Raw genomic sequence first — 26,270 nt, forward strand, 5'->3', positions numbered from 1 at the left:
AACTTTCCCTATTCCTCATTAAAGTTCTTGTCTTCTTGATTTCTGAGCTTCCCAGTTAATTTTGCCATTTCAGCATAGTCCATCAACTTGGTTTGCCATTCTTCTCTGGTCTGGGTTATCTCTGGGCTAGTAGCATCCGTGCAGCGTACATAAACAGTCTTTTCTGGTCTTTTGATATCTCGCTACGTATGATTCCTAGTAAAAAAGCTTCTTCTTTTTTTAAACAAAAGTTATTTTAAACATTTTTTTTCCTTTCGTTATATATCACCTCCCAGAAATTTTTAGTTACTTTACACGTCCACCACATATGATAAAAGGTACTGTACCTTCTTTTTCTTTACATTTCCAGCAGATATTTGAACTTGTTCTGTACATTTTTGCTAACTTGACAGGTGTCAAATGCCACCGATACATCATTTTCATATAATTTTATTTCAGTGAACATGCTGTGAATTTCATTTCTGTTTTACATAGCCTCTCCCAATCTGCCATTTGTATATTATGTTCTGAATCTTTTGCCCAATGTATCCTTACAGATTTAACCTGTTGATCTCTTGTAAACTGTTTGAATTATTACTTGCTGGTGTTTAATTTTAGTGTTTACTATTGGATTCTAAGGCATTATTGTATACTGCTTTATTTGATATAAGTTGTTTATCTTAAAGTTATTGTGACTTTTCATATAGGAGCTGATTGTTACTATTAATGTTTGATGTTTTATTATTATTTGGGTGTGTTGGAAGGTGCCCAGAGTGGCTTGGGCAACCCAGCCAGATGGATGGGGTACAATGATAATAATACTGCAATAATAATAATAATAATAATAATAATAATAATTGTACAGGAGGGCGTTGCTTTAACCAGGGCCGGATTTAGGTTTGATGTGGCCCTAAGTTACTGAAGGTAATGGGGCCCTTTATGTCCAGCTGTCCTTTGTCAACAACAAATTGTCGCTGTTCTTTGTGTTGAATATATACTATATGGTACCGTAATTTATGGACCTAATGGGTATCTAAAGCCATTTGCACATATGCAAAATATGTATTTTATCAAAGTAATTGTTGAACTGAAATACAATTAAGAAGTGATATTTTAGGGAGCGGGTTAGCAGGCAGGGCCCATTACTTACATCACACACAACACAAAACACTGTTGCTGTATGTAGGTTTTATTTTATTTTATTTTTATCTTATTTATATTTATTTTTATATTTATTATTTATTTATTATTTATTATTTATTTTTATATTTATTTATATTTATATTTATATTTATATTTTTATATTTATATATATTTATATTTATATTTATTTTATTTATTTATATTTATTTTTATCTTATATTTTGGAAATGTACATCCAAGTTTTTTTTTTCCCCTTTAATTTTTTTGGGGGCCCCCCAAGAGTGTGGGGCCCTAAGCTACAGCTTGTTTAGCTTATACGTAAATCCGGCCCTGCCTTTAACCACTGAGCGCGGCTGCCTCTTTACCAGGCCCGGTCACTATGGCGACCCACTTCCGCTCGGGCGGCCGCTCTGGCCGCGCCGCCTCGCTGGCTGGGCCAGGTCTTCCAGCCACGCCCCCTCCCTCCTCCCGCTTCCCTGCGCTCCACCGCGGCGGGGACGGAGCAGCCCCTTCGCCGCTTGCAGCTGGGTGAGTCCGGGCCCGGAGGGTCGCTGGCAACGGGGGGGGGGGGGGCAGCAACGCGCTCGCTCCTCTGGAGACAAAGGCACCTGCTGCCCCTCCGTGCTGGGCAGAGGGGAGGGGGGCTCTATTATTATGGGATGGCGGTGGGGATGGGTGCATGCGGGGGGGGGGGAGTATTGCACTGGGTTGCAATCTGGGGCAAGAGGCTCCGGCCCCCTTTTGCAAACTTGCTGTCAAGTTATTGCAAGTTATTGCAAGAAGCGCGGGGTGGCGGGGCTTTTGTTTCCCTGCCCATCTGGGCTAGGAAGGGAGCATGTGGCGGCGGCGGCGATCCCCGGGGAGGAGTTGCAAGCTTGGGAGCGCACAATGGGGCTTTGTTGGGGGAAGTGGGGCGGGGGCCCGCATGGTTAGGGGTCGGGGCCGAAGGGGGTGCGCGGGAAGCCGACCGATGGGTCGCAATGGGCAGAGGCTCTCTGGCTTCTGCTCAGCAAAATGGCCTGCTGCTGAAATCTCCAGCGCTCAAAAAGGAAGTTTGCATTGCAAGCCCCGAGGCGAACAACGTCGTGCAGCTGAGGAACGGCGGACTCTTGCCTCCTGTGCGGTTGCTCTTTCAATGCCTGCAAAATGCACGCTTTTGCAGACACCAGCTCAAGTGGTGAAGCCCTCTTGAAAACATGGCATCGCCAAGTTGGAAGGGACCCTGAGGGTCATCCAGCCCAACCCGCAGGAATGTAGGAATCTTTTGCCCAAGGTTGGGCTCGAACCCATATGAAGAGCCTAACGCTTTGTTGACTGAACTGTCCCAGGTGGTGGGGAGCAGCAGGGACGCATAAGGGTTGTTGCATTGTGGGGTTGGGTGTGTTCTTGTAGGCCAGTTGATGCCTCGACTGGATCCTGAAGAAGATGCCGGTGGGATTTTTGTGTGGAGCAATTATTGTGGTGGGAGAAAGTAAAGGTAAAGGGACCCCTGACCATAAGGTCCAGTCGTGACCGACTCTGGGGTTGTGGCGCTCATCTCGCTTTATTGGCCAAGGGAGCCAGTGTACAGTTTCCGGTTCATGTGGCCAACATGACTAAACCACTTCTGGCGAACCAGAGTAGTGCACGGAAACGCCGTTTACCTTCCCGCCGGAGCGGTACCTATTTATCTACTTGCACTTTGACGTGCTTTCGAACTGCTAGGTTGGCAGGAGCAGGGACCGAGCAATGGGAGCTCACCCCGTCACGGGGATTCGAACCGCTGACCTTCTGATCGGCAAGTCCTAGGCTCTGTGGTTTAACCCACAGCGCCACCTGCATCCCGGGAGAAAGGTGCCCCTGTAGTATTGCCCAGCGTGCTGGGCTCCTGAAGGACAGGGCCTCCCCATGTTGCTAGGCTCCCAAATTCCATAATAACCAGCCAGCATAGCCGTTGGCCATGGATGATGGGAGTTCTGGAGCCTAACATCTACAGGGCCTCATGTTCCGCCATCCCTGTAGCAGTGGCATTGGTGCATTCACAGAGGCCAATAAACAATCCGTTTAAGTTGATGGTGAATTACGAGAAGCAAGGTGCAAATGAGTCAGTAAGTACATCGGATGACACACTTGTACCCTGTGTAAGCGATCACCCTGGGTTCTGTAATAACGTGAGTTGGAATTCCCATTTCGCCCACAAGCCTTGAGAGGGTGGGGAAAACACCCACTCTTCCTGGTTTGCGATTATGAGACAGGAGTTCTTTTTAGTCAACGTGTGTGTGTGTGTGTGTGTTTGTGTGTATACTCCATGAGTGAGGTTGGGGCAAGAGTGGGAACATGGCAGCAGGCTTTGGCCTACACATGCTCACTAAACTGTCTGCTGAGTACACACCCACACAGTTGTGCGTGATCGCGGATGCTGCTTTTGCAGGGTCCCTGATGGTGTGTTTATGTGGGGCCTAGTTTATACAGTATGTGCGCTTAGAGCAGGGGTCAGCAACCGTTTTCAGCCATGGGCCGGTCCACCGCCCCTCAGACCATGTGGGGGGCTGGACTATATTTTGGAAAAAAATATATGAACGAATTCCTATGCCCCACAAATAACCCAGAGATGCATTTTAAATAAAAGCACACACTCATGTAAAAACACGCTGATTCCCGGACCATCTGCAGGCTGGATTGAGAAGGCGATTGGGCCAGATCCGGCTCCCAGGCCTTAGGTTGCCTACCCCTGGCTTAGTGTCTCTGCAGTTGCAGTCCTGCTCACCCCCACCCCCAATGCACATGGAGCAATTGCACATGCACTCTCTGAGAAAGGTGCTAGCAACTAATGGTTTTCAGTGGAACAAATGTATCTGCTAGCCCAAAATGGAGTGGCTGGGTGTGCATGTGTCGAGGGATCAGTTGGCAGGGGTGCTACTTAGAAAGGCTCTATTGAAGGCTGGATTTTTTTGTCGCTCTTAACGCAGTAAATAATGGTGTACTAAGGAGGAGATACTGTGCCCCTGCTGAAACTCCCTCTCCTGCTTAAGTATTCAAAACATAGCTTCCCTGCTGCCTCCTTTTATCTGGTTACTATAATCTGCGCATGCCCAGGAACACTCTTTCTTGATAATGGAAACTGGGCTTTGGGGAGCTCTGGTCCAGGGCCAGTGTTAAGGCAGACTGTCTCTTCAACCTTAAAAGAAGGTGCTCCAAACTCATCTAACAAGGGAGCCAACTTTCCCCCCATGGTTTCCTCCTGTCTCAGGGATGGGAAAGTAAAGGAATAACTAGAGAGGAGGGGGAATCCTGGAATCTGGAGTGAGGGAGGAGGGAGAGAATAAAGAGATAGGCCGAGGTCACATTCACACCATACATTTAAAATACATGGATCATGGGAACTATAGTTTTGTGAAGGGTGCTGGGAATTGCAGCTCTGTGAGAGGCAAACCCATAGTTCCAAGAATTCTTCGAAGTAAGCTGTGTCTCTTAAAATGCTACAAACGCGCTTTAAACTTGTGGTGCGGTTGTGACATCAGAAAAGAGTGTACCATCTGGTATGCAAGCTAAGACTCTACCTGCCCTCAGACTGTCTCACCAGAGTGGTGCATGCTCTAGTTATCTCCCGCTTGGACTACTGCAATGCGCTATACGTGGGGCTACCTTTGAAGGTGACCCGGAAACTGCAATAAATCCAAAATGCGGCAGCTAGACTGGTGACTGGGAGTGACCGCCGGAACCGCATAACACTGGTCCTGAGAGATCTGCATTGGCTCCCAGTACGTTTCTGAGCACAATTCAAAGTGTTGGTGCTGACCTTTAAAGCCCTAAATGGTCTCGGTCCTGTATACCTGAAGGAGCGTCTCCATCCCCATTGTTCAGCCCAGACACTGAGATCCAGCTCCGAGGGCCTTCTGGCGGTTCCCTCATTGCGAGAAGTGAGGTTACAGAGAACCAGACAGAGGGCCTTCTCGGTAGTGGTGCCCACCCTGTGGAACACCCTCCCTTCAGATGTGAAGGAAATAAGCAGCTATCCTATCTTTAAAAGACATCTGAAGGCAACTCTGTTTAGGGAAGTTTTTAATATTTAATGCTTTACTGTTTTTAACATTTGATTGGGAGCCACCCAGAGTGGCTGGGGAGACTCAGCCAAATGGGCGGGGTATAAATAAATTATTATTATTATTATTATTATTATTATTATTACTACTACTACTACTACTATATTACATCGGAGGAACAGACGGGTGTTTCACTGAAGAATGAAGGAGAGGGAGCTGAGCGTTGGGACACTGGAGGGAACCTGCTGTAAGGGGAAGTCGACTGCCCAGCTAACCGTTGTTAACCACCTTCTTTCCCCTCGATCTCGTGAAGCCTCTTGGAACAGACTGCCAGGATGGCCATGGGAGTGCGGGATCAGTACGAGCCCGTGGCCGAGATTGGCATCGGGGCGTATGGCACCGTCTTCAAGGCCCGCGACCTGCAGAGCGGCAAGTTTGTGGCCCTCAAGAACGTACGGGTGCAGAACAGCGAGAACGGGTTGCCGCTGTCGACTGTCCGCGAGGTGGCCTTGCTAAAGCGGCTGGAGCACTTTGACCATCCCAACATTGTTCGGTGAGGGGCGTGACTGCAAGGATTCCAGGGTGGGGCCTGGGAGGGTGTGCTTTGTGGCATGTGCTGAAATCGATTTCTTTCAGGGGCGGGAGGGAAAGGAGGCCGGCATTCCAAGGCAACTGAAACAATGGCCTCTGAATGTTAAGACACACCTATTCATTCCAAAGGTATAGGTTGGGGCGGAGAACCTGTGGCCCTTCAGATCTTTTATTTTTAAACACACTATTCATATTTAAATTTTGATCCATAGGAAACGTAGCTGAAGTTATAAAGACCAATGATGTGCATGGTTTTTGCTTCTGTAGTAAATTAGCTGTAGAGTATCCATGATGATGTTATTTTTCATTGCGTTCCAAGTATTTTAACAAGTTTACCATTTAATCATTGTCCTTAATCCCAATAAGGCTCTCCAGAGAGTTCAGTGGGCGGCAGGATTTTATTAGGGCTATCTTTTGTCCATCGAGCAAATCTATAACCATTGAACATAAAAGTAATCTATCATGTCTCATTGCTTTTATTTGTAATGCCAGTTTTTCTAGTAGAGCATTGTGCCAAATTGTATTTGTCCATTCCTGTATTGATCCTCTGGCCCTTTGGGTCAGCAAGACTAATGGTCAGGGACATTTGAAGGGCTGCAAGCATGGTAGAGAGGGAGGCTGAGGCTAGAATGGGAGGGAGATGCGCTTTGTACATATGCAGATATAATCTTATCACAGTGTGATGTTCCAGAATTGAATATGAGGTTATGATCAGAGGCCTAGCTCAAATTAAGGCCTTGGTCTTGACTCCTGTAAGCCAGGAGGAACTTGTGTTGTTGCTTGGCCTAAGTCCCGCCATTTTTAATGTTCCAGAACCCTCTTTGAGAATTGCACTAGCATGAACACAAGCTAGGGATAGGGGTGAAGGACGCTCACGGACGAGACCTATAGTGTTTGGGCCTGGATTGTTGAAATGGCTGGCTTATATCCTGACCTATAGGAGGCATGGAGACCCTCTTGAAAGAGCCCATTTCAGAGTGAATGGCTCTCCTTTGACTGGAGCAGACTTGTCTTTGTTCTTGGGCCAGTTGGAATTTTGCCCGGTTCGCCTTAAGGCTGGGATTTCTTAAGAACTAGGAAGGAAGTGGGCTACTTGCAGACACACACAGTGCGTTTGTCTGCCTCTGTTCCTGCCTCTGGTTCAAATCTGTCTGATGCACCCTTTCCCCACAAAGTTATGCAAACTTTAGGCCAAGTTCCTGTTCACTTAGTGAAAAGCAGAGCAAGGTAGCCAGCGGATGTCGCTGGACTCCGATTCCCATCATCTCTCACCATTAACCATGCTGACTGGGGCTGATGGGAATTGGAGTCCAGCAATACCCGAAGGGCCACATGTTCTCCGTGACTGGCTATGCCAGCTGGAGATGCAATTCAGCTTCCCTATGGAGGGAATCTTGCGATTGAAAACTGGCACCCCAGGAAGGTGCTGGCTGACGGGAAAGATCCCCCTCATTGCCTTCCTCTTAGGAAGTGTTAGAGACTCAGATCCGTAAGCTAGGCGCCAAATGGCTCCTTAAACCAAGGTTACAGTCAAATTTAGTTGCCATTTTGGAGTAGGATAGCCCTAACGTCTTTTCAAATGATGCATGATCAATTAAACATCTGGCTAGTTCAGATGACAACCTTGAGCTAGGTTAAGAGCTTTGAGAACTTAAAGAAGAAAAGTCCCTTGATCCAGGGACAGTCCACATATATATTGGCCTATTCCAACCTCTTTTTCTTAATGGCGACATGGACCATTCATAACATTATTTTTTCACAACTGTGAGCAGGGGGGAGGGGGGGTAAGTGACAACGAGCTGCAACAATTAACTATCGCGTTGTTCACTGCTCCTGCTCAGGCTGCACAGAAAAAGCATTTTGGTTCCTCAAATTCATTATGATTGTGCAGATAAACTACAGTGGTGCCCTGCAAGACGAATGCCTCGCAAGACGGAAAACTCGCTAGACGAAAGAGTTTTCCGTTTTGGAGGTGCTTTGCAAAACAAATTTCCAAATGGGCTTGCTTCGCAAGACGAAAATGTCTTGCGAGTTCCTGCGGGTTTTTTTTCCTTTCCCCCCCTTTTTCTAAGCCGCTTATCCGATAAGCCGCTAAACCCCTAATAGCGCTAATCCGCTAAGCCGTCAATGGGCTTGCTTCGCAAGATGAAAAAGCCGCTAGACTAAGAGACTTGCGGAACGGATTCTTTTCGTCTTGCGAGGCACCACTGTATAAACTGATAGAATTCCACAGGGTGGGGCATTAGTGAGTGAAAATAGTCCAGTTCCATTGATCTCTAGGCAAGCACCTCCAGTTGCCATTCTGGCGCCAAGGCATCTTCACTTGCAAGTAGTTGAAAGCCTGGCACCTGGCTAATTTTGAACACTGCTTTCAGGGGTGGTAGCAATTTCTGTTCTTGGCCCATTGGTTTGGTGTGTTTTGTGGGGTTTTTTGCTTTTTGCATAGAGGCGATAGTTGGGTTTGTTAGGGGGAAGGGTAGAGTCAACCTTGGAAGATGGGACTTCTTCTTTAATTAGGGCTGCAACCCTAAATACACTGACTGGGAAGCAATTCCGTAAGCAGTGGCAGCCTCAGGCCTAGAGGCAGCCATGGTCCTCCAGGCCCCTCTGCTCCTTGACACTGCCAAGCTACACCTCTCACTGGTCCTGCTTTGCCTTCTCCTTGAGAGTTTTTGCCTGGCTGGAATGTGTCCTTGATCTCTGATCTTGGTTCTTGCTTCCCTGGATGGAGAGAGGGGTTGCGTTTGTGTGTGGAAACTAGCCTGCTCTGTCCAAAGCTCAGCTCACATGTAATAATAATTAATAATAATAATAATTTTTATTTATACCCCGCCCTCCCCAGCCAAGGCTAGACTCAGGGCGGCTAACAAGCAATAATAAAAACAAGTTGAATGAATATAACTTAAAAACATGATTAAAATACAACATTAAAATATAGAAACATTAAAATATTAAAATGTAGCCTCATCACAGGAGGAGAAGGAAAAGAAAAAGAAAAAAAAAAGAGAGAGAGAGGGAGGGAAGGAATCAAATTGGCTCCAAGCCAAAGGCCAGGCGGAACAACTCTGTCTTACAGGCCCTGCGGAAAGAAATCAGATCCTGCAGGGCCCTGGTCTCATGAGCCAGAGCGTTCCACCAGGCTGGAGCCAGTGTTGAAAAGGCCCTGGCTCTGGCTGAGGCTAATCTAACTTCCTTAGGGCCCGGGACCACTAGGGTGTTGCTATTGAGGCTTGAGGCTCTCTGTGGGAGAGGCGGTCCCATAGGTACAAGGGTCCTAGGCTGTGAAGGGCTTTAAAGGTCAAAAGCAGCACCTTAAATCTGACCCTGTACTCCACCGGGAGCCAGTGCGACTGGAAAAGCACAGGGTGAATATGCTCCCATGGCAGAGACCCCCTGAGGAGCCTCGCTGCCGCATTCTGCACTTGCTGGAGCTTCTGGCACAGCTTCAACGGCAGCCCCGCGTAGAGCGAATTACAGTAGTCAAGCCTGGAGGTGACCGTCGCATGGATCACTGTGGCCAAGTCAGGGCGGGAAAGGAAAAAAGAAGCTAAAGAGGGCTTTGCCCTCTTGCCTTTAGCTACATCCACCACCGGCATTCCAAAGAGGGCTAAAAATGGTTCCCTATCCCTGAACCAGCGTTTGAATGTACATTTTGGAAAAGGTAGCTGATGCCTGCACAAGCTGCCTGTGGCCTTTACACAGCCCACTCTGTTGGCATTTTCCTTCGGGCCCAGACTGGGGTTTTCAGGTGGTGAAACCTGTTTAAGGCTCCCCCCTCGGTAATTCAGACAGAGCAAAGGCAGTGGACCCAGCAGAGGACCCCTGCTCTCGGTCCCTGGCCTGGAAACCTAGAGAGGAAGGGAGCAGGACCAACTGGCCCCAGAGTGAAAAAGAGGGGGTGTGATATACATTCCCTGATGGTCCTGTTCCTTGGATCCCGAACCTTTAAAAAAGCAGCTCACTTCCCACAATGCTTTGCTTCAGATTTCACTTATGGTCAGTGCTTTAAAAAATTGTTTGGGGCACTCTCATTTTCCTACTCTTATTGAAATACTGCTCCTCAATGAGGCCAAACTTAGATTCACAAAATGTTTAGGGGTATGCATACCCCCTGCGTCCCCCCCAGAAAAAAAGCACTGCTTATGGTTATGCAGACCTGCCCACACCAGCTACATGGTACAGTGGTACCTCGGGTTAAGTACTTAATTCGTTCCGGAGGTCCGTACTTAACATGAAACTGTTCTTAACCTGAAGCACCACTTTAGCTAATGGGGCCTCCTGCTGCCGCTGTGCCGCCGGAGCACGATTTCTGTTCTCATCCTGAAGCAAAGTTCTTAACCCGAGGTAATATTTCTGGGTTAGCGGAGTCTGTAACCTGAAGCGCATGTAACCTGAAGCGTATGTAACCCGAGGTACCACTGTATATGTTCATCTGCTTCCACTCTTCCTGCTGGCTGCAGGTTGGGTTGATCTCTCCTTCCTTTGGGGAGACACAGAAAGGCCAAACCCAGAATCTGGGTCCTCCGGCTCCAGGGCCTGCAGATAAGGGGCATTGAATCAGACTGGTTCCCCCACCCCCAGCTCTCTGAGTTGTTTCCTGACTAAGGGAGAGCAGAGGACTTGGTTAGGCAGACGCTTTACAACCCCGATAGTGTTTGCCTTGAGGGACAATTCTCAGCAGAAACTGCAGGTGAATTGTGGGGGAAATTGCAAGGCTGGAATGGGAGGAGGACTTCGGAGAGGAGCAAGCGAGTGTGGAGCAGGGGGGATATGGGAGGAGAGACAGTGTGAGGGCCGAAGGATGCCACACCTGTGAGAGGTGGGTCTTGAGGCCGGAACGGAAGGGTTCTGGCAGATGAGCAGGCAGTGAAAATACCCTGTGCCTACAGCAATATGGGTCTGGAAGATGCAGTTTGTTATGATCTGGGCCAGAATTAACAGTGGGTGGGGCGGCGTAAGTTAGAGCAAGTGATGTTCTCACAGTTTCAGTGCTGTGGCCATAGCCTGTTGGCAGTCTGCATCATTTCCAGCCTTATTACAGTCATATCTCTGGACGAATACGCTTCAGGTTAAGCATTTTCAGGTTGCGCGCCGCAGCGACCTGGAAGTAACGGAACGCATTACTTCCGGGTTTCACCGCTCATGCATGCGCAGACGCTCAAAATGACGTCACACGCATGCACGGAAGTGGCGAAACACGACCTGCGCAATCACGTGTTACGCTTGCTTTGGGATTTGAACGGGGCTCCGGAATGGATCCCGTTCGCATCCAGAGGTACCACTGTATTATTATTATTATTATTATTATTTATTTATTATTATTATTATTAGAGTTTATATACCACCCTATACCCAGAGGTCTCAGCATGGTTCACAGAAAAAAAACACACTATATATAATCAGAAGAAAAACAACAACCCAATAAAAAACCCCACAGAAAAGAGCTCCATTTTAAAAGGGTATAGGATCTCAAACAGATCAACCAAAGGCCTGGTTAAAGAGCAACGTTTTTGCCTGGCGCCTAAACGTGTATAATGAAGGCACCAGGCGAACTTCCCTGGGGAGAGCAGTCCACAGAATTCATTACATCAAGACACGGGTGGGGAATCTCCATCCCCCTGGCCTCTACCTGGCCCCCAGGCCACACACCCCTCACTGACCCTTGCTTTTCACCCTCCTAGGGTGTTTTGTACCGTAGGGAATGTGCCTTCGGACTCAGAGAGTGCCTCTGGCTTATTTACGAAGGTCCGAGTTATGTTTCTCCTCCTACTTTTTCCGTCAGCCTTGGGCTATGAAAGGTTCCTGATTTCTGCGTTTGGAGAAGTGCCTGGATCACACCAGCCCTATTTGAGGCTCTTATTTGGAGCTGACTTTTTTTTTTTTAAATTAACTTCCCAATGTCACAAGCTCCATCCTTCCCTCCCCCCCCCCCGTAGTTCTGGAGCACTTTATAAGCATCTTCCTCACCCTGTAGGCTAATGGATGTTTGCACGACAACACGGACGGAGCGCGAGACTAAAGTGACGCTGGTCTTTGAGCACGTGGATCAGGACCTGAAAGCGTATTTGGAAAAAACGCCACCTCCCGGCTTACCCGTGGAGGTAATAAAGGTAATCATCCCTGAATTGATGTTGGGATGGTACTTGGGAGGGGGCATCTGAATATGGGGTCCCTAAGGCATTTAAAGGGATGCGGGTGGGTTAAACCACAGAGCCTAGGACTTGCCGATCAGAAGGTCAGTGGTTCGAATCCCCGTGACGGGATGAGCTCCCGTTGCTCGGTCCCTGCTCCTGCCCACCTAGCAGTTCGAACGCACCTCAAAGTGCAAGTAGATAAATGGGTACCACTCCGGTGGGAAGGTAAACAGCGTTTCCATGCGCTGCTCTGGTTCGCCAGAAGCAGCTTAGTCCTGCTGGCCACATGACCCAGAAGCTGTACGCCGGCTCCCTCGGCCAGTAAAGCGAGATGAGCGCCGCAACCCCAGAGTTGTCCACGACTGGACCTAATGGTCAGGGGTCCCTTTACCTTTTTAAGGCATTTAGAGTGTGGCTGTTGATGCAACATGCTCTTCTTTCCCCTCTCCTCCTCCCAGGACATGATGCACCAGTTCCTGAGTGGCTTGGAATTCCTGCATTCAAACTGCATTGTCCATCGTGACCTCAAGCCGGAGAATATCCTGGTGACCAGCTCTGGTCAAGTCAAGCTGGCTGATTTTGGCCTGGCTCGCATCTACAGCTGCCAGATGGCTCTGACCCCACTGGTGAGTCTACTGGGTCCCGTAAAAGGTCCAAGGGCTTTCAACCTGTGGCCTTCCAGGTGTTATGGGACTCCAGCTCCTGCCGGCATGGCCAGTGGGAAGCGGTGGTGATGGGAGTTGCAGTCCCAGCAGTATCAGGAGGGTACCAGGTTCTCCACCCATGTTACACAGAAGACCATTTTCAGGCCTGGGTGTCGGGGACTGGCTTAGTAAATGAATAAATGCTCAAGTCAAGAAAGAGCATATGAAGTTGAATGTATGTAAATACACCAAAATCTTGAGGGAGAATTTCCTGAAGAAAGAAATTAGATATTGTAGCTTAATCTAAGAAGAAATGTAACATATGGATTTGAATGTTTATAAATAAATCAAAACCGTGAGAGAGAATTTACTGAAGAAGCCCGAGACTCTTCATGGGCGAAACAGGTGACAAACGCCGGCATCCTGTCTAATTCTTGTGCGTAACATCACCAACTCTTCGTTTGATCAAACTTATTGATATCTACAGGAGCCTGGCTAAAGGAACTTTAAAGACTGAATCTTCCTTTTGGACATAATTTGAATGAGTTTTCTGTTTGTGGCTTCTGTAGTAGATCTTGTACATAGCTCTCTCAATTTTTGGATTACAGTGGTGCCCCGCAAGACGAAAAACCCGCTAGACGAAAGGGTTTTCCATTTTTCGAGGCGCTTTGCAAGACGAATTTCTCTATGGGCTTGCTTCGCAAGACGAAAACGTCTTGCGATTTTTTTCGCTCCCCCCCCCTCTTTTTCTTAGCCGCTTTGCCGCTAATAGCCGCTTTGCCGCTAATAGCACTAAGCCGCTAATAGGGTTGCTTTGCAAGACAAAAAAACCACAAGACGAAGAGACTCGCGGAACGGATTCTTTTCGTCTTGTGAGGCACCACTGTATAAGATTTAGAATGTAGAATGGTTTGGTAGCATTTTGTGTGCCGCTTATGTGCTGCTTACTTCATTCTGGTCTACTACGTGAAATATTGGGAGAGCAGCAGGAAGTAGAAGCACCAGGGGGAGAGACAGTTGACAGACTCAGTGTCTTTAGAAAGCATTCCTGACCCCCCCCCCCGGACCGGCATACATTGAGAGTAGTAGAACAGAAAGCTCAGAGGCAGAGAGCACAGATAAGCCGGCACAGGGATAACGTAGAACAGGAGGGACTGAGGGGGTGGGACTTTACTCAGCAACGCCATTATCTGAAAGTTGGCCTCATCCATCTCTCTCTGTGAATATTGAGTGAAATACCATGGTAAGAACTTCTTGTTTTCCCATTTCTGGCTGCCAGCCGTGATCTGATTCCTTGAAGCCTGACTCTGGGACACAGAGCTGCAGACTGTAAGGCTCTGCTGAATCCCAGCCGAGGCTGGCTGACCAGGAGCCCCCTGGGAAGTAGAACAGGCTGGGTGTATCCCCTTGCCAATCAAAGTAGCCCCCAGAAAGGCCATCATCCCATGTAGCTGAAAGGAATGGCACTTGGCCCCTTGCCCAGCCTGTCTCTTGAGAACTAGGTCCAAAGTGCACGGGCTGCTCAAGGGATTTTCGTGGTGATGCATTGAGCGGAAGCGGTGTGGGGGGGGGCCGCTTTATAAACAAGCTAGCTGCCTCCTTCACCTGTGAACCCTTGCTAAATCTCTGCCGCAGGTCGTCACCCTCTGGTACCGGGCTCCAGAAGTGCTGCTCCAGTCGGCCTACGCTACCCCCGTGGACCTGTGGAGTGTCGGCTGCATCTTTGCGGAAATGTTTCGGAGGAAGTGAGTGGCGCGGGAAGATCGTTCACTTGTGGGGCGGTGGCGGCAGGGTTGGCACATCTCACCAGGCGCAGGGAATGGGGTGGTATTTTGGCTGAGCAGATGCAGCCTTTGTCGTTAGAGGGGTTCCAACACAGCTGTCGGGGGCACCGCTGTTGGATGGGAAGTTGATTTGCTGCAGCTCTAGTGCTGTGTGCCAAAGGCACCGTATGTTCAAAACAACAGCATCCCACTTCAAACAGCTCCGGCTTCTCCCAAAGCATCCTGGGAACTGTAGTTTGTTATGGAAGAAGAAGAGTTTGGATTTGATATCCCGCCTTTCACTCCCCTTCAGGCGTCTCAAAGCGGCTAACATTCTCCTTTCCCTTCCTCCCCCACAACAAACACATTGTGAGGTGAGTGGGGCTGAGAGACTTCAAAGAAGTGTGACTGGCCCAAGGTCACCCAGCAGCTGCATGTGGAGGAGCGGAGACGCGAACCCGGTTCCCCAGATTACGAGACTACCGCTCCTAACCACTACACCACACTGGCTGAGTGCTGAGAGCTGTTTTGGAGAGTTCTTGGAGTGGTTTAAGAATCAAGCACACTTCCCAGAATTCAATGGGGGACGCTGTTGATTACTCAAAAGTGGTACAGTTCTCCTTTCAATGGGTAGTATGGATGGAGCCAATGTGCCTTCAGAAACTGGCACAGCAGGGCACATTCTGTGGCAAGGATACCTCTCTTTTGGGAAAGAGCAAGTGCTTTGCCTGGAGAAGGTGCCAGGTTTAATCCCTGGCACTTCCTGACGGTGGGAAAAGACCCCTTCCTGAATCCTGCCAGTCAGAGCAGACTTTTGTAGTCTTGTGCATTGTATTTTGTTAAAAGCTTTGCACAAATTGGCATGGATTGGCTGTTTGCAGAGGCGAGGGAGGACTAGGTGAGAAAGGAGGTTTGCACACGTGTGTGTGTGTGTGTGTGTGTGTGTGTGTGTGTGTGTGTGTGTGTGTTGGCCTTTTTGAAAAATCATATTCATTACAGTGGTACCTCAGGTTACAGACGCTTCAGGTTACAGACTCTGCTAACCCAGAAATAGTACCTCGGGTTAAGGACTTTGCTTCAGGATGAGAACAGAAATCGTGCTCCGGCGGCCCAGCAGCAGCAGGAGGCCCCATTAGCTAAAGTGGTACTTCAGGTTAAGAACGGACCTCCGGAACGAATTAAGTACTTAACCTGAGGTACCACTGTATTACACTTATTTTCCACTTCCTCCAAGTAGCCCAAAGTGGAGTACATAGTTCCCCCTTACCTCTTTTTATCTCACAACAACTCTATGTCAGAGGCTAAGAGACGGTGCCTGGCCCAAGTCATGCAGCGGGTTTCATGGGCTCACGGGTTATGTCAAATGTACCCCGCTCCAACTTAATGGGAGCAGTGAGGCACAATGGGGCGGGTGGTTTAGACACAAGTAGCGTGTGAGTTGTGAGTCCCAAGAATACGTTACGTCTCCTCACTCTTCTGAAGACCTGCATGCTGCCTCTCCTTGCTTTCCGTGCGCTTCGACAATATAAACTCTGCCAAGGATTTGCAAACTGCAGTTGGGGGACTGATATTGTGAATTTCTGGGGCACGTTCCACTTGCTAGATCTCCAAGCCATCGGCACAGCTGGAAGACAATAGATTAGGGCTGAGCCTGCCCAAACCTCCTGTCTTGCTTATCTTTCGGGCTGAGCACTGCTAGGCAGGGAGGGGCTGGTGACCTGCTTTGCAGAAGATGGAGTGACAACAGATGCCGTTGGGGGCAGAAGCTTGCAAATGGTTTGGGGGCTCTCTTTTTCTTTTTTTCCTGCTACAATCACGCAGGCACTTCTGCTATGTTGTTCAGGCTTTGGGGAAAACGACTGTTTGGGAAGGAATTTGTAGCTGTAGCAGTAGTAGTAGTATATTATTGCCATATTTTTCCATGTATAAGACTAGGTTTCCCCCCTAAAAAATAATGTAAAAAATTAGGGGGCATCTTATACACGGATACATCTCCCTCCATTTTCTTAAATCTGTGTCCCCAAAAATAGGGGGCGTCTTATTGGGGCGTCTTATAGACGGGAAAATACAGCATTTATATGCCTCTCATCTGACAGGGTTGCCTCAGCCACTCTGGGCGGCTTCCAATAAATTAAAACATCAAACACAGTAAAACATCAAATATTGAAAACTTCCCTATTAAGAGCTGCCTTCAGATGCCTCCTAAAAGTCAGATAGTTGTTTATTTCCTTGACATCTGATGGGAGGGACTCAGGATCTGGCAAACTAACAAGACAGAAAAACACAATAGTTAAAAATAAATTAAGCAAAACTTCTAAAAAAATTAAGAGCATCCAAAAACGTTTTTAAAACGATCACGTATCCTCACAGCTAATAGTGTTAGGGTTGCCAGGAAGATTTCTAGGTGCCTTAATATTAGGGAAAAAAATCAAAACAGTGTACAATACATAGTAAAATATAATATGATTAAAAAAAATTATTCACATCATAAAAACATAAAATAGAGCAGCATTCTCCCCCCACTGCTTCTTGGTGAATTAATATGATTCAGCATTTGGCTCAACGTTGGCTTGCAACTGTGTGCTCATTCGCCTTGTGCGTTTCTGAGATCACTGTCTTTGTTCAAGACGCCGCTGCGGTGAGGTGGCAGCTAGATTGGTCTGTCAACTCAATCTGCGTATTATTTGGCATTTGAGAATGCTCATCAATCTCTCTGCAAACCCTCCTTGTCATGCACTGTCAGAGCAGTCAGACGCCTTCTTGACCACCCCCTCCACCCCCCTAAGAAAAAAAGCTGCTCGAAGAGACTTTTGTCAATTGGTTTTGTGTCTAATCCACTGGTTTTCAACTGGAGAGTTGGAGGCCACTGCTGCCTGGCGTAAGATGGGTAACAGCAACCATTTGTTGTTGTTTAGTTGTTTAGTCGTGTCTGACTCTTCATGACCCCCTGGACCAGAGCACGCCAGGCACTCCTGTCTTCCACTGCCTCCCACAGTTTGGTCAAATTCATGCTGGTAGCTTCAAGAACACTGTCCAACCATCTCGTCCTCTGTCGTCCCCTTCTCCTTGTGCCCTCCATCTTTCCCAACATCAGGGACTTTTCCAGGGAGTCTTCTCTTCCCATGACGTGGCCAAAGCATTGGAGCCTCAGCTTCAGGATCTGTCCTTCCAGTGAGCACTCAGGGCTGATTTCCTTAAGAATGGATAGGTTTGATCTTCTTGCAGTCCATGGGACTCTCAAGAGTCTCCTCCAGCACCAGAATTCAAAAGCATCCATTCTTGGCGATCAGCCTTCTTTATGGTCCAGCTCTCAATTCCGTACATCACTACTGGGAAAACCATAGCTTTAACTATACGGACTTTTGTCGGCAAGGTGATGTCTCTGCTTTTTAAGATGCTGTCTAGGTTTGTCATTGCTTTCCTCCCAAGAAGCAGGTGTCTTTTAATTTCATGACTGCTGTCACCATCTGCAGTGATCATGGAGCCCAAGGAAGTAAAATCTCTCACTGCCTCCATTTCTTCCCCTTCTATTTGCCAGGAGGTGATGGGACCAGTGGTCATTATCTTAGTTTTTTTGATGTTGAGCTTCAGACAATATTTTGCGCTCTCCTCTTTCACCTTCACCTGCCATCAAGGTTGTATCATCTGCATATCTGAGGTTGTTGATATTTCTTCCGGCAATCTTAATTCTGGCTTGGGATTCATCCAGCCCAGCCTTTTGCAACCATAACACCCTACGAATAAATAATGTTGATATATTAAGAAGTGGGTCCCCAGATGGTTATTTAGATTAAGGTAGGTTTCAGGTTTGAAATGGCTGAAGGCTGCTGTTTAAAAACACTTCTGCTTGAGGCATGGCACACCAGGTGTCCACTTCTGTTCAGATGTTCAGGTGCAGAATGGAGCACGGCGCAACAGGGAGTAGCTGCCAAAAAGATGTCTGCCTCCTTCCAGAGCATTTTTACATGAGTGCTTCCTGCACTTTTGGCTCTCCACCTTGACATCGAAGTGCAGAAACTTGGCATGTAGACTTGGCTTCACAAAGTCCTGTTGAAGGGATCTTCTTGTGCAAATCCCTGGTTCCACCAAAACATGAGGGGAAGCAGAGCCATTCATGAGCCGGTGTGGTGGTTAAACTCGGACCTGGCAGACCAGGGTTCAAATCCCCACCCAGCTGTGAAACTGCGAGACTTTGATGAGCCAGTCACTGTATTTCTTCTAGCCTGACTTACCTCTTAGAGTGATGGCTAGGGTCAAATGAGGGAGAAAGGGTTGGTCGGAAATGTAGCAGTGGTGGTGTTTCTATAAACCTTTTTAAATAAAAAGTTCTTAATTTTGAAAGTTGTCGTGCTCTCCTTGAAGACTTCCTTGGTTGTGTGTGTGTGTGTGTGTGTGAGAGAGAGAGAGAGAGAGAGTGGTTCATGAAGTTGCTGTGTATATGATGAAATCCTCTGTCATTGCTCGGTGACATTACATGGACAACTGGGGAAGGGTTAGCCTTCCAGTTGACCAGTGGGATGAGTACCAGTGGGACTATCCTGAGGTGCTACAACCTTATCAATAGACCTGTTCTTCGCCTAACCCCTGCCTCTCATTGTTTGCTAGTTACCATTGTCTTCTGGGGTATGGCTTGCACCAGGGAACCCTGTCTTTGCCCGGTGCAATTTTGAATGTTACGCTTCCTGGTTCTGTGGCTCAAGTCGCAACTGCCTTGTGACAGACTGCCTATAATACAATCCCAGTATTGCAGTGACACAATATATCACATGTCCTACACGTGAACTCAAAAAAACTGATGACAGAGGTTTCTGGTAATTCATGTTTAGAGCTTGCGATGACAAGTAACCACAATTCCCTTTTGTCTTCTCTGCAGGCCCCTTTTCTGTGGCAACTCTGAAGCTGACCAGCTAGGCAAGATCTTTGAGTGAGTCTCGCCTTTTTGTTTGCTCCAAAGGGCTGGTGAAAGTCACTGGGGGAAAGGGAGATCTCTTTCGTTAGGTCATCAGCCTTACTCAGCATAATTGTGCATGACTCTGCTTGTTTTTATGAGCGTGCTAAGCCAAGGCATGTGTATGCATAAGAGAAGTTCCTCATTATTATTATTATTATTATTATTATTATTATTATTATTATTACTTAGTAAATTCTGGCCTGGGGTCCTGAGGGATTTCTCCCCACCTTTTCACATTGCCTCGTCTTAGTGACTAGTGTGTGCACAGACCTGTCTGGTGATGTCGGCTGGAGTTATCTGCTCTGACAGCCCCAGTTAATTGAAGGTCACACTGGGTTTGATGATTGGTGGTTAGCAGGAAAAGATCCTGACTTGTAGCAAGGAGTTGAAATAGGTGGTCTCTGGATCATTCACAGTGAAATTCGTGCGTGTGTGCACAAGTCAGAAAACTTCCAAGTTTTCCAAATATGCTACTTGCATAATGAATGCAAATGTTGGATTATTTAGTCTGTCAGGTCTCTTAAACTCATTCCAACTTGGTGAGAAGCTATAGTAGTTCAAGGTGCATGTCTCACTCTTGAAGTGGGACAAACAGTAGAAAGGAAGGGAAAGAGGAGTGGCAAGAATGATCTATGAAATCCCCCACTTAGACAATCCTATATGTGTCTACTCAGAAGTAAGCTTAATTGGGTTCACTGGTGATTACTCCTGGGTAAGTGGGCTCAGCCTCACAAAAATCAAAAGGATTGTTTCCTAAAGGTTTCCTTGAAAAGCAAAGAATTTGAACTTTAAAGAAACCGAAAAGTTACGAAGGTTTCAGAGTGACTTAAACTGTAAAATGTGGAAGAGGTGATTAAAAACAAAAATCGAAGCGGATAATTTTAGGGGATCTACTTCTGGCACAAGGGACACGGGTGGCGCTGTGGGTTAAACCACAGAGCCTAGGACTTGCCGATCAGAAGGTCAGTGGTTCGAATCCCCGTGACGGGATGAGCTCCTGTTGCTCGGTCGCTGCTCCTGCCAACCTAGCAGTTTGAAAGCACGTCAAAGTGCAAGTAGATAAATAGGTACCGCTCCGGCGGGAGGGTAAACGGCGTTTCTGTGCGCTGCCCTGGTTCGCCAGAAGCGGCTTAGTCCTGCTGGCCACATGACCCAGAAGCTGTATGCCGGCTCCCTCGGCCAGTGAAGCGAGATGAGCGCTGCAACCCCAGAGTCGGTCACGACTGGACCTAATGGTCAGGGGTCCCTTTACCTTTACCTTTACTTCTGGCACAATCACAAGAGCAGTGTGATATGGGAATAGGTGAGGCAAGGGGACTGGGACGCTGCAGTCCAAAGGCCCATCTAGTCCAGAAATCTATGCTCACCATGGCCAACCCCATGGACAGGAGCTGAGCACAACAGCACTCCCACGTTGGCCAACGCTGTTGTGGTGGGCATGAACCAGACGTCCCAGGTTCAGGTCTCAGGTGACTTGACTAAAGACCAGTTTATTACAGATCTTAAGGCAGGGGTGGGGAACTGGATCCGCCTCGTGGGCCAGATCCTTATATCTCTACCCCACCCCACTCCTATGCTCCAGGTCTGATAAGTGGACATCTGCCATCATGGGTGATTGACCCATTCTTGCCCACATAGTTTGAAATTAAACTGGTTGGGCAAAGACACAGCCCACCGTGTTGGTGATAACTCATTACCAGGGCTCGTGAAACCAGGTGAAGAGAGCATGTGTGGCCGGGGAAACCCAGCCAGTTGGGTGGGGTATAAATAATAAAAATTATTATTATTTATCAGTTATTAATAGCAGCTGCTAATTGGTGGTTCTGGCACACTTGTTTATCACCCAGTAAGGAAGGTGAACATGGCCTGACCGAACTTGACACATGGGCCAAATGGGGGTGCCTGGTGAGCAGAATTTGGTCTGTGGGCCAGAGCTGTGCTCAGCATCAGTTAAGGCTGTGGAGACATTGAAATAGACCGGCAGTGGCAAAATTAGAAACCAGTTTGCGTAGCTCAGGAACTGACATGCTGCTGGGGTGATGGTCTTGAACCCTGGTAACCTCCCGGGCCCCACACATCTTGGCAGAGGGCTGCCTTCTGGGGAAGCCACCAGGCAACTCTGGCTCACGATCTCTCCTTGACTTGCAGCCTGATCGGGCTCCCATCCGAGGAGGACTGGCCCCTGGACGTCTCTCTGCCACGCTGCGCCTTTGCTGCTCGCTCCCCGCAGCCCGTCGAGAAGTTTGTGCCGGAAATCGAACCCCTGGGAGCTCAGCTGCTGCTGGTACGTTCCATAGAAATGGGCAGGTCACCGTGTGAGGCAGGGAGAATAGATCAGGGGAGCGGGTGGATCTGAGATCTGGAGTTGGAATGATGGTTAAAAGCATGAGCTGTGCCTCCCTCCCCCATGGACCCAGATTTAATCCTGAATATGCTGGGTCGCCTTGGCCTAACTGTTTCCGCCACGGTGGCTTCAAGAGTGGATGAAATGCACTTAATATTTATGCAGCGCTCTTCTCCAGTAGTTGGGATCTACTCTTCTTGTGCACTGTGAGGGCAGATCTTAGTGTGGTTTGGGCAGCACTGCATGAGCGATGTGCATATGCTGAATGCCTTCTATCCATGCCCAAGGGATGTGGGTGGTGCTGTGGTCTAAACCATTGAGCCTCGGGCTTGCTGATCAGAAGGTTGGCGGTTCGAATCCCCGCGACGGGGTGAGCTCTGACCCAGCTCCTGCCAACCTAGCAGTTCGAGAGCACGCCTGCGCAAGTAGATAAATAGGTACTGCTGCGGCGGGAAGGTAAATGGCATTTCTGTGTGCTCTGGTTTCTGTCATGGTGTTCCGTTGCGCCAGAAGCGGTTTAGTGCTGCTGGCCACATGACCTGGAAAGCTGTCTGTGGACAAACACCGGCTCCCTCAGCCTGAAAGCGAGATGAGTGCCACAACCTCATAGCCGCCTTTGACTGGCCTTAACCGTCCAGGGGTCCTTTACCTTTTTTTTTTTTTTTTTAATCCACGCCCATCATTAACCTATAAATACACCCTGGAGAGCAATCTAAAGCAGCAGTATTTTCCAGTGGCAAAACCAGTCCTGATCGCTTTGGCTGGAAAGTGTGAGGGACATTATTAAATTCCCCCCCGATTTATCGAAGTGCACAACAAAACTAAATATGCCTAGACTAGCTGAGCTCTCAGAATGTTGTTGGGACTCCCAACTCGTGTCCTCTTCCCTGACCATTGGCCTTGCTAGTTAGGGCTGACGGCATTTGGAAATCTGGCAGTATCTGGAGGTTGAGGGAGGGTTTATCATTTCTGCTAAGCAAACTGTTTGAAGAAGTTGCCACACGGCCAGGTCGTTGGCTCTTAGTGACCTGCCTTTGGGGGAAATTTGTCTGTGGAAGGAAACAGGCAACAAATGTCGGTGACTCAAATGTTTGGTAACTGGGAGGGACTGCTGGCCTTTCATCTGTTCAAGCTGTTGGCGATCACCGCCGTATGAATAATGTGCCGTGTGAACTCGCCCTTAGTCATAGGATGATGCGGGGCAATGTTTTCGAAATAGGATGCTAGAGACGTTCGAGAGCTGTAAGCTGTGTAGCAAGAAGAATCCTTGGAGTAAGGCACACTGTGTCCCAATTTGGGGTTTGCACACATTCAGGGTACCCTCTTGCAGATCTTGCGCAGAGGAGGTCTGGACCCTGTTCTGCCTGCGATGAAACATGATGTGATATTCATTTTACATTTTGTATAATTTACTGTTGGAGTGGCACACAAAGGATGAACAAGTTAAATCTGTGATGATAGATTGGGCAAGAGTTGTTGGACATAACATAATGTTTGAGGATTGTGGAGGAAAGGGGTCAAGTTCACTGCATGTACGGTGTTAAAGGAAAATGTTATGAAAATGATGTATAGGTGGTACTTAACCTCTGTAAAACTAGCAAAGATTTATCATAAGAGTGATAATCTATGTTCGAAATGTAAAGAAAAAGAAGGTACTTTTTACCATATGTGGTGGACTTGTCCCAAGGTGAAAGACTTCTGGGAAAAGATTTATAATGAATTGAAAAAAATGTTGAAATATACATTTATCAAGAAACCAGAGGCCTTTCTTCTTGGAATAATAGGTTTGGAATTGCCCAAGAAATATGTTAGATTGTTCTTGTATGCCACAACTGCTGTTAGAATTTTTCTGACCAAAAATTGGAATAAGTACCAACAGTGGAGGAATGGCAGATGAAGATGATGGACTTTTCGGAGCTAGCCAACCTGACCAGAAGAGTCCGCGACCAGAAGGAGGAGGAGTATCCAGAGGAATGGAATAAATTTAAAGACTATTTAGTTAAATATGTTAAGATAACTTAAATAGAATTACTTGCGAGTACCAAATTGGCCTAGGATTTAAATATGTGATGTTGTAGAATACTATGGATAAAAGTTAAAATGAAAAGAAAGAAAGATGTTAATTGGACTAAGTAAATTTTATGTAAAATTAGCTTTGGAAAACTGCTACAATGATTTATATGGAAACTCAGCCGGGGGAGTCGAGGAAGTCATCTAACAATGTTAACAAAAGTGGAACTTCTATAGTTAGGATATATGTTTGTTTGTTTTTTGATGTTTTCTTTTTTTGTTCGATGATATGTTTGTTTTAAATTTGGAAAATTTAATTTAAAAAAAATTTTTTTGGGGGGGTGGGAGAAAAATGATGTGATATTCATGATGTTCCCCACTCTGTCTCCCTCTAGGAAATGCTGACATTCAACCCGTACAAACGTATCTCTGCCTTCAAAGCACTGCACCACCAGTACTTCCGAGACCAGAGTGCAGGTGAGGGCTAGCGGCATCCCAGCAGGTCCCTGGCAAGGGGCGAAAAGACTGTACACAAAAAGACTTTGCGTGTGTATGAGGATAATTGGCCCCCCGCCTGGAGGCTGCAGTCAGACCGTCTCCCAAGCCCCCTGGCTGTGCTGGGACTTTGAGGGGTGGGGAGGGGGCTGGAGCCGTTGCCAACATGCGGAACAAAAACGAAAAGGTGCCTGTTGCAGGAAGTGCAACGCCGAAATCCTTCCTGCCCTGGAAATAACTAGGATTCCTGTGGTATCTCTGTGCCAACAACACCCTCGCAGATGTACGCGCACACTCACTTTCTGTGTTCCTGGGTTGAGTCCCAGCACTGTTCTTGAAGGTCAGTTTGTGTTTGAGACAGCCCAGTTAGAGGCTTCTCTCTCTTGCCATCCGAGTTCATAGCCAAAGGCGTCTCCAATAACTTTTTTTTAAATGAATAAATTTTTTATAACAGTTTACACACAATAATGTTCCTGCCTTTTATCATATTCCTGTGGCTAACAGTTTGACACTAAAGCCTTGCCTTAACTTGTTACACCGAGCGCCGTGAAAGCGGGTGCAGAGGATATTTTTGTATAAAGTATTCACAATTCATTTTCAAAAAAATTTTTGAATTGACACGACACTGGTCAGGAGAGACCTACGTAATTAGGGATCTGGGCATGGGAGAACTGCTCAGATGGAGAGATCAGCTGATTCCAGTCATTGATGTGAAGTTTTTCTTTTCTTTCTAATATTAAAAAAAGCTTCCGAAAACGAAATTTCAATAAAGAATATGGATGGGCAGGGGGCCAGGCAAGTATAGCTTGGTCTTCCCCCGTTTCTGTCACTTGAAGATGTATCGTGTTTTTATTAGTATGATGAATGAACAAGTGTGTGTGTCTGGGAATGGGTTGCTTGAGTGCTGATCCACTGATATGTGGGGGCAATTTCTGCTAGGTCCTGAAATGGAAATCTCCCACCAACTCAATCTGGTGGTGAAAAATCTTTGCTTTTTGAAATGGGAATCTTAAATGTTGGTTCCAAGAATCTGATTTTAAGTAGCACATTACAGTTCCCTTTAACCTTTATTAAAAAAACCAAAAAAAACCCCAACCCTGTCCATAACAGAGAATGTTGTATTTTGGGCTCAGCGAAAGAGCCCAAAATTTGCATTCAGAAGGGTGCCTGGTTCACTTCCCATCCTAAGAGTTTTGAGTAGCAGATGTGGTAATGAGGTTGGGAGAGCAATACTTCAGTGTTTCAGTGCTATATGATTCAGTATAAAGCAGATTTGATTGGCCATCTTCTTAGGGGGGGAAATTGCTTCCAAAAATCCAATAACTCTGATTTTTGGCACTTGTGAGTGCAGCTGCTCCGTCCCATACAGTAACAGTGCAGGTAACTATTTTATACTGTAACGACATTTGGCAAGCCTTTGTGGAGTGCTTTCTTGGGCTCCATGATCACTGCAGATAGTGACAACAATCATGAAATTAAAAGATGCCTGCTTCTTGGAAGAAAAGCAATGACAAACCTAGACAGCATCTTAAAAAGCAGAGACATCACCTTGCCAACGAAGGTTTGTGTAGTTAAAGCTATGGTTTTCCCAGTAGTGATGTATGGAAGTGAGAGCTGGACCATAAAGAAGGCTGATCGCCAAAGAATGGATGCTTTTGAATTATGGTGCTGGAGGAGACTCTTGAGAGTCCCATGGACTGCAAGAAGATCAAACCTATCCATTCTTAAGGAAATCAGCCCTGAGTGCTCACTGGAAGGACAGATCCTGAAGCTGAGGCTCCAGTACTTTGGCCACCTCATGAGAAGAGAAGACTCCCTGGAAAAGACCCTGATGTTGGGAAAGATTAAGGGCACAAGGAGAAGGGGACGACAGAGGACGAGATGGTTGGATAGTGTTCTCGAAGCTACCAGCATGAGTTTGACCAAACTGCGGGAGGCAGTGGAAGACAGGAGTGCCTGGCGTGCTCTGGTCCATGGGATCACGAAGAGTCGGACACGACTAAACAACAAAAAATACAGGAGTAAGAATTTGCCCAGTGTCTGAGTCGGGCCACTCCTGCCAGGATGTGTGGGTGTCCCTTTGAAGATTGCCAGAGCGCCTTCCTAGGAAATCACCCTCTGCACTTCCCTGTCTAGTGAGCCAGCACTCGCCCATTGAAAATCTTCAATCTCTCCCCCAAATCCCTTTGGAATA

General features: G+C 47.4%; 1 protein-coding gene across 1 annotated transcript; it reads left to right on the top strand.

Moving 5' to 3' along the window:
• Positions 1 to 1,501: 1,501 nt before the first annotated feature.
• CDK4 (cyclin dependent kinase 4) lies at positions 1,502 to 24,911 on the top strand (the record flags this gene model as incomplete). Its single annotated transcript, XM_079966838.1, has 8 exons — positions 1,502 to 1,650; positions 5,458 to 5,697; positions 11,710 to 11,845; positions 12,328 to 12,495; positions 14,149 to 14,258; positions 19,150 to 19,200; positions 21,376 to 21,511; positions 23,977 to 24,911. The coding sequence occupies 8 exons, from the start codon at positions 1,502 to 1,504 to the stop codon at positions 24,067 to 24,069; spliced, it is 1,083 nt and encodes a 360-aa protein (XP_079822964.1). The 3' UTR covers positions 24,070 to 24,911.
• Positions 24,912 to 26,270: the final 1,359 nt, after the last annotated feature.

Source organism: Podarcis cretensis (assembly GCF_951804945.1).
Source record: "Podarcis cretensis genome assembly, chromosome: 2".
Taxonomy (NCBI): domain Eukaryota; kingdom Metazoa; phylum Chordata; class Lepidosauria; order Squamata; family Lacertidae; genus Podarcis; species Podarcis cretensis.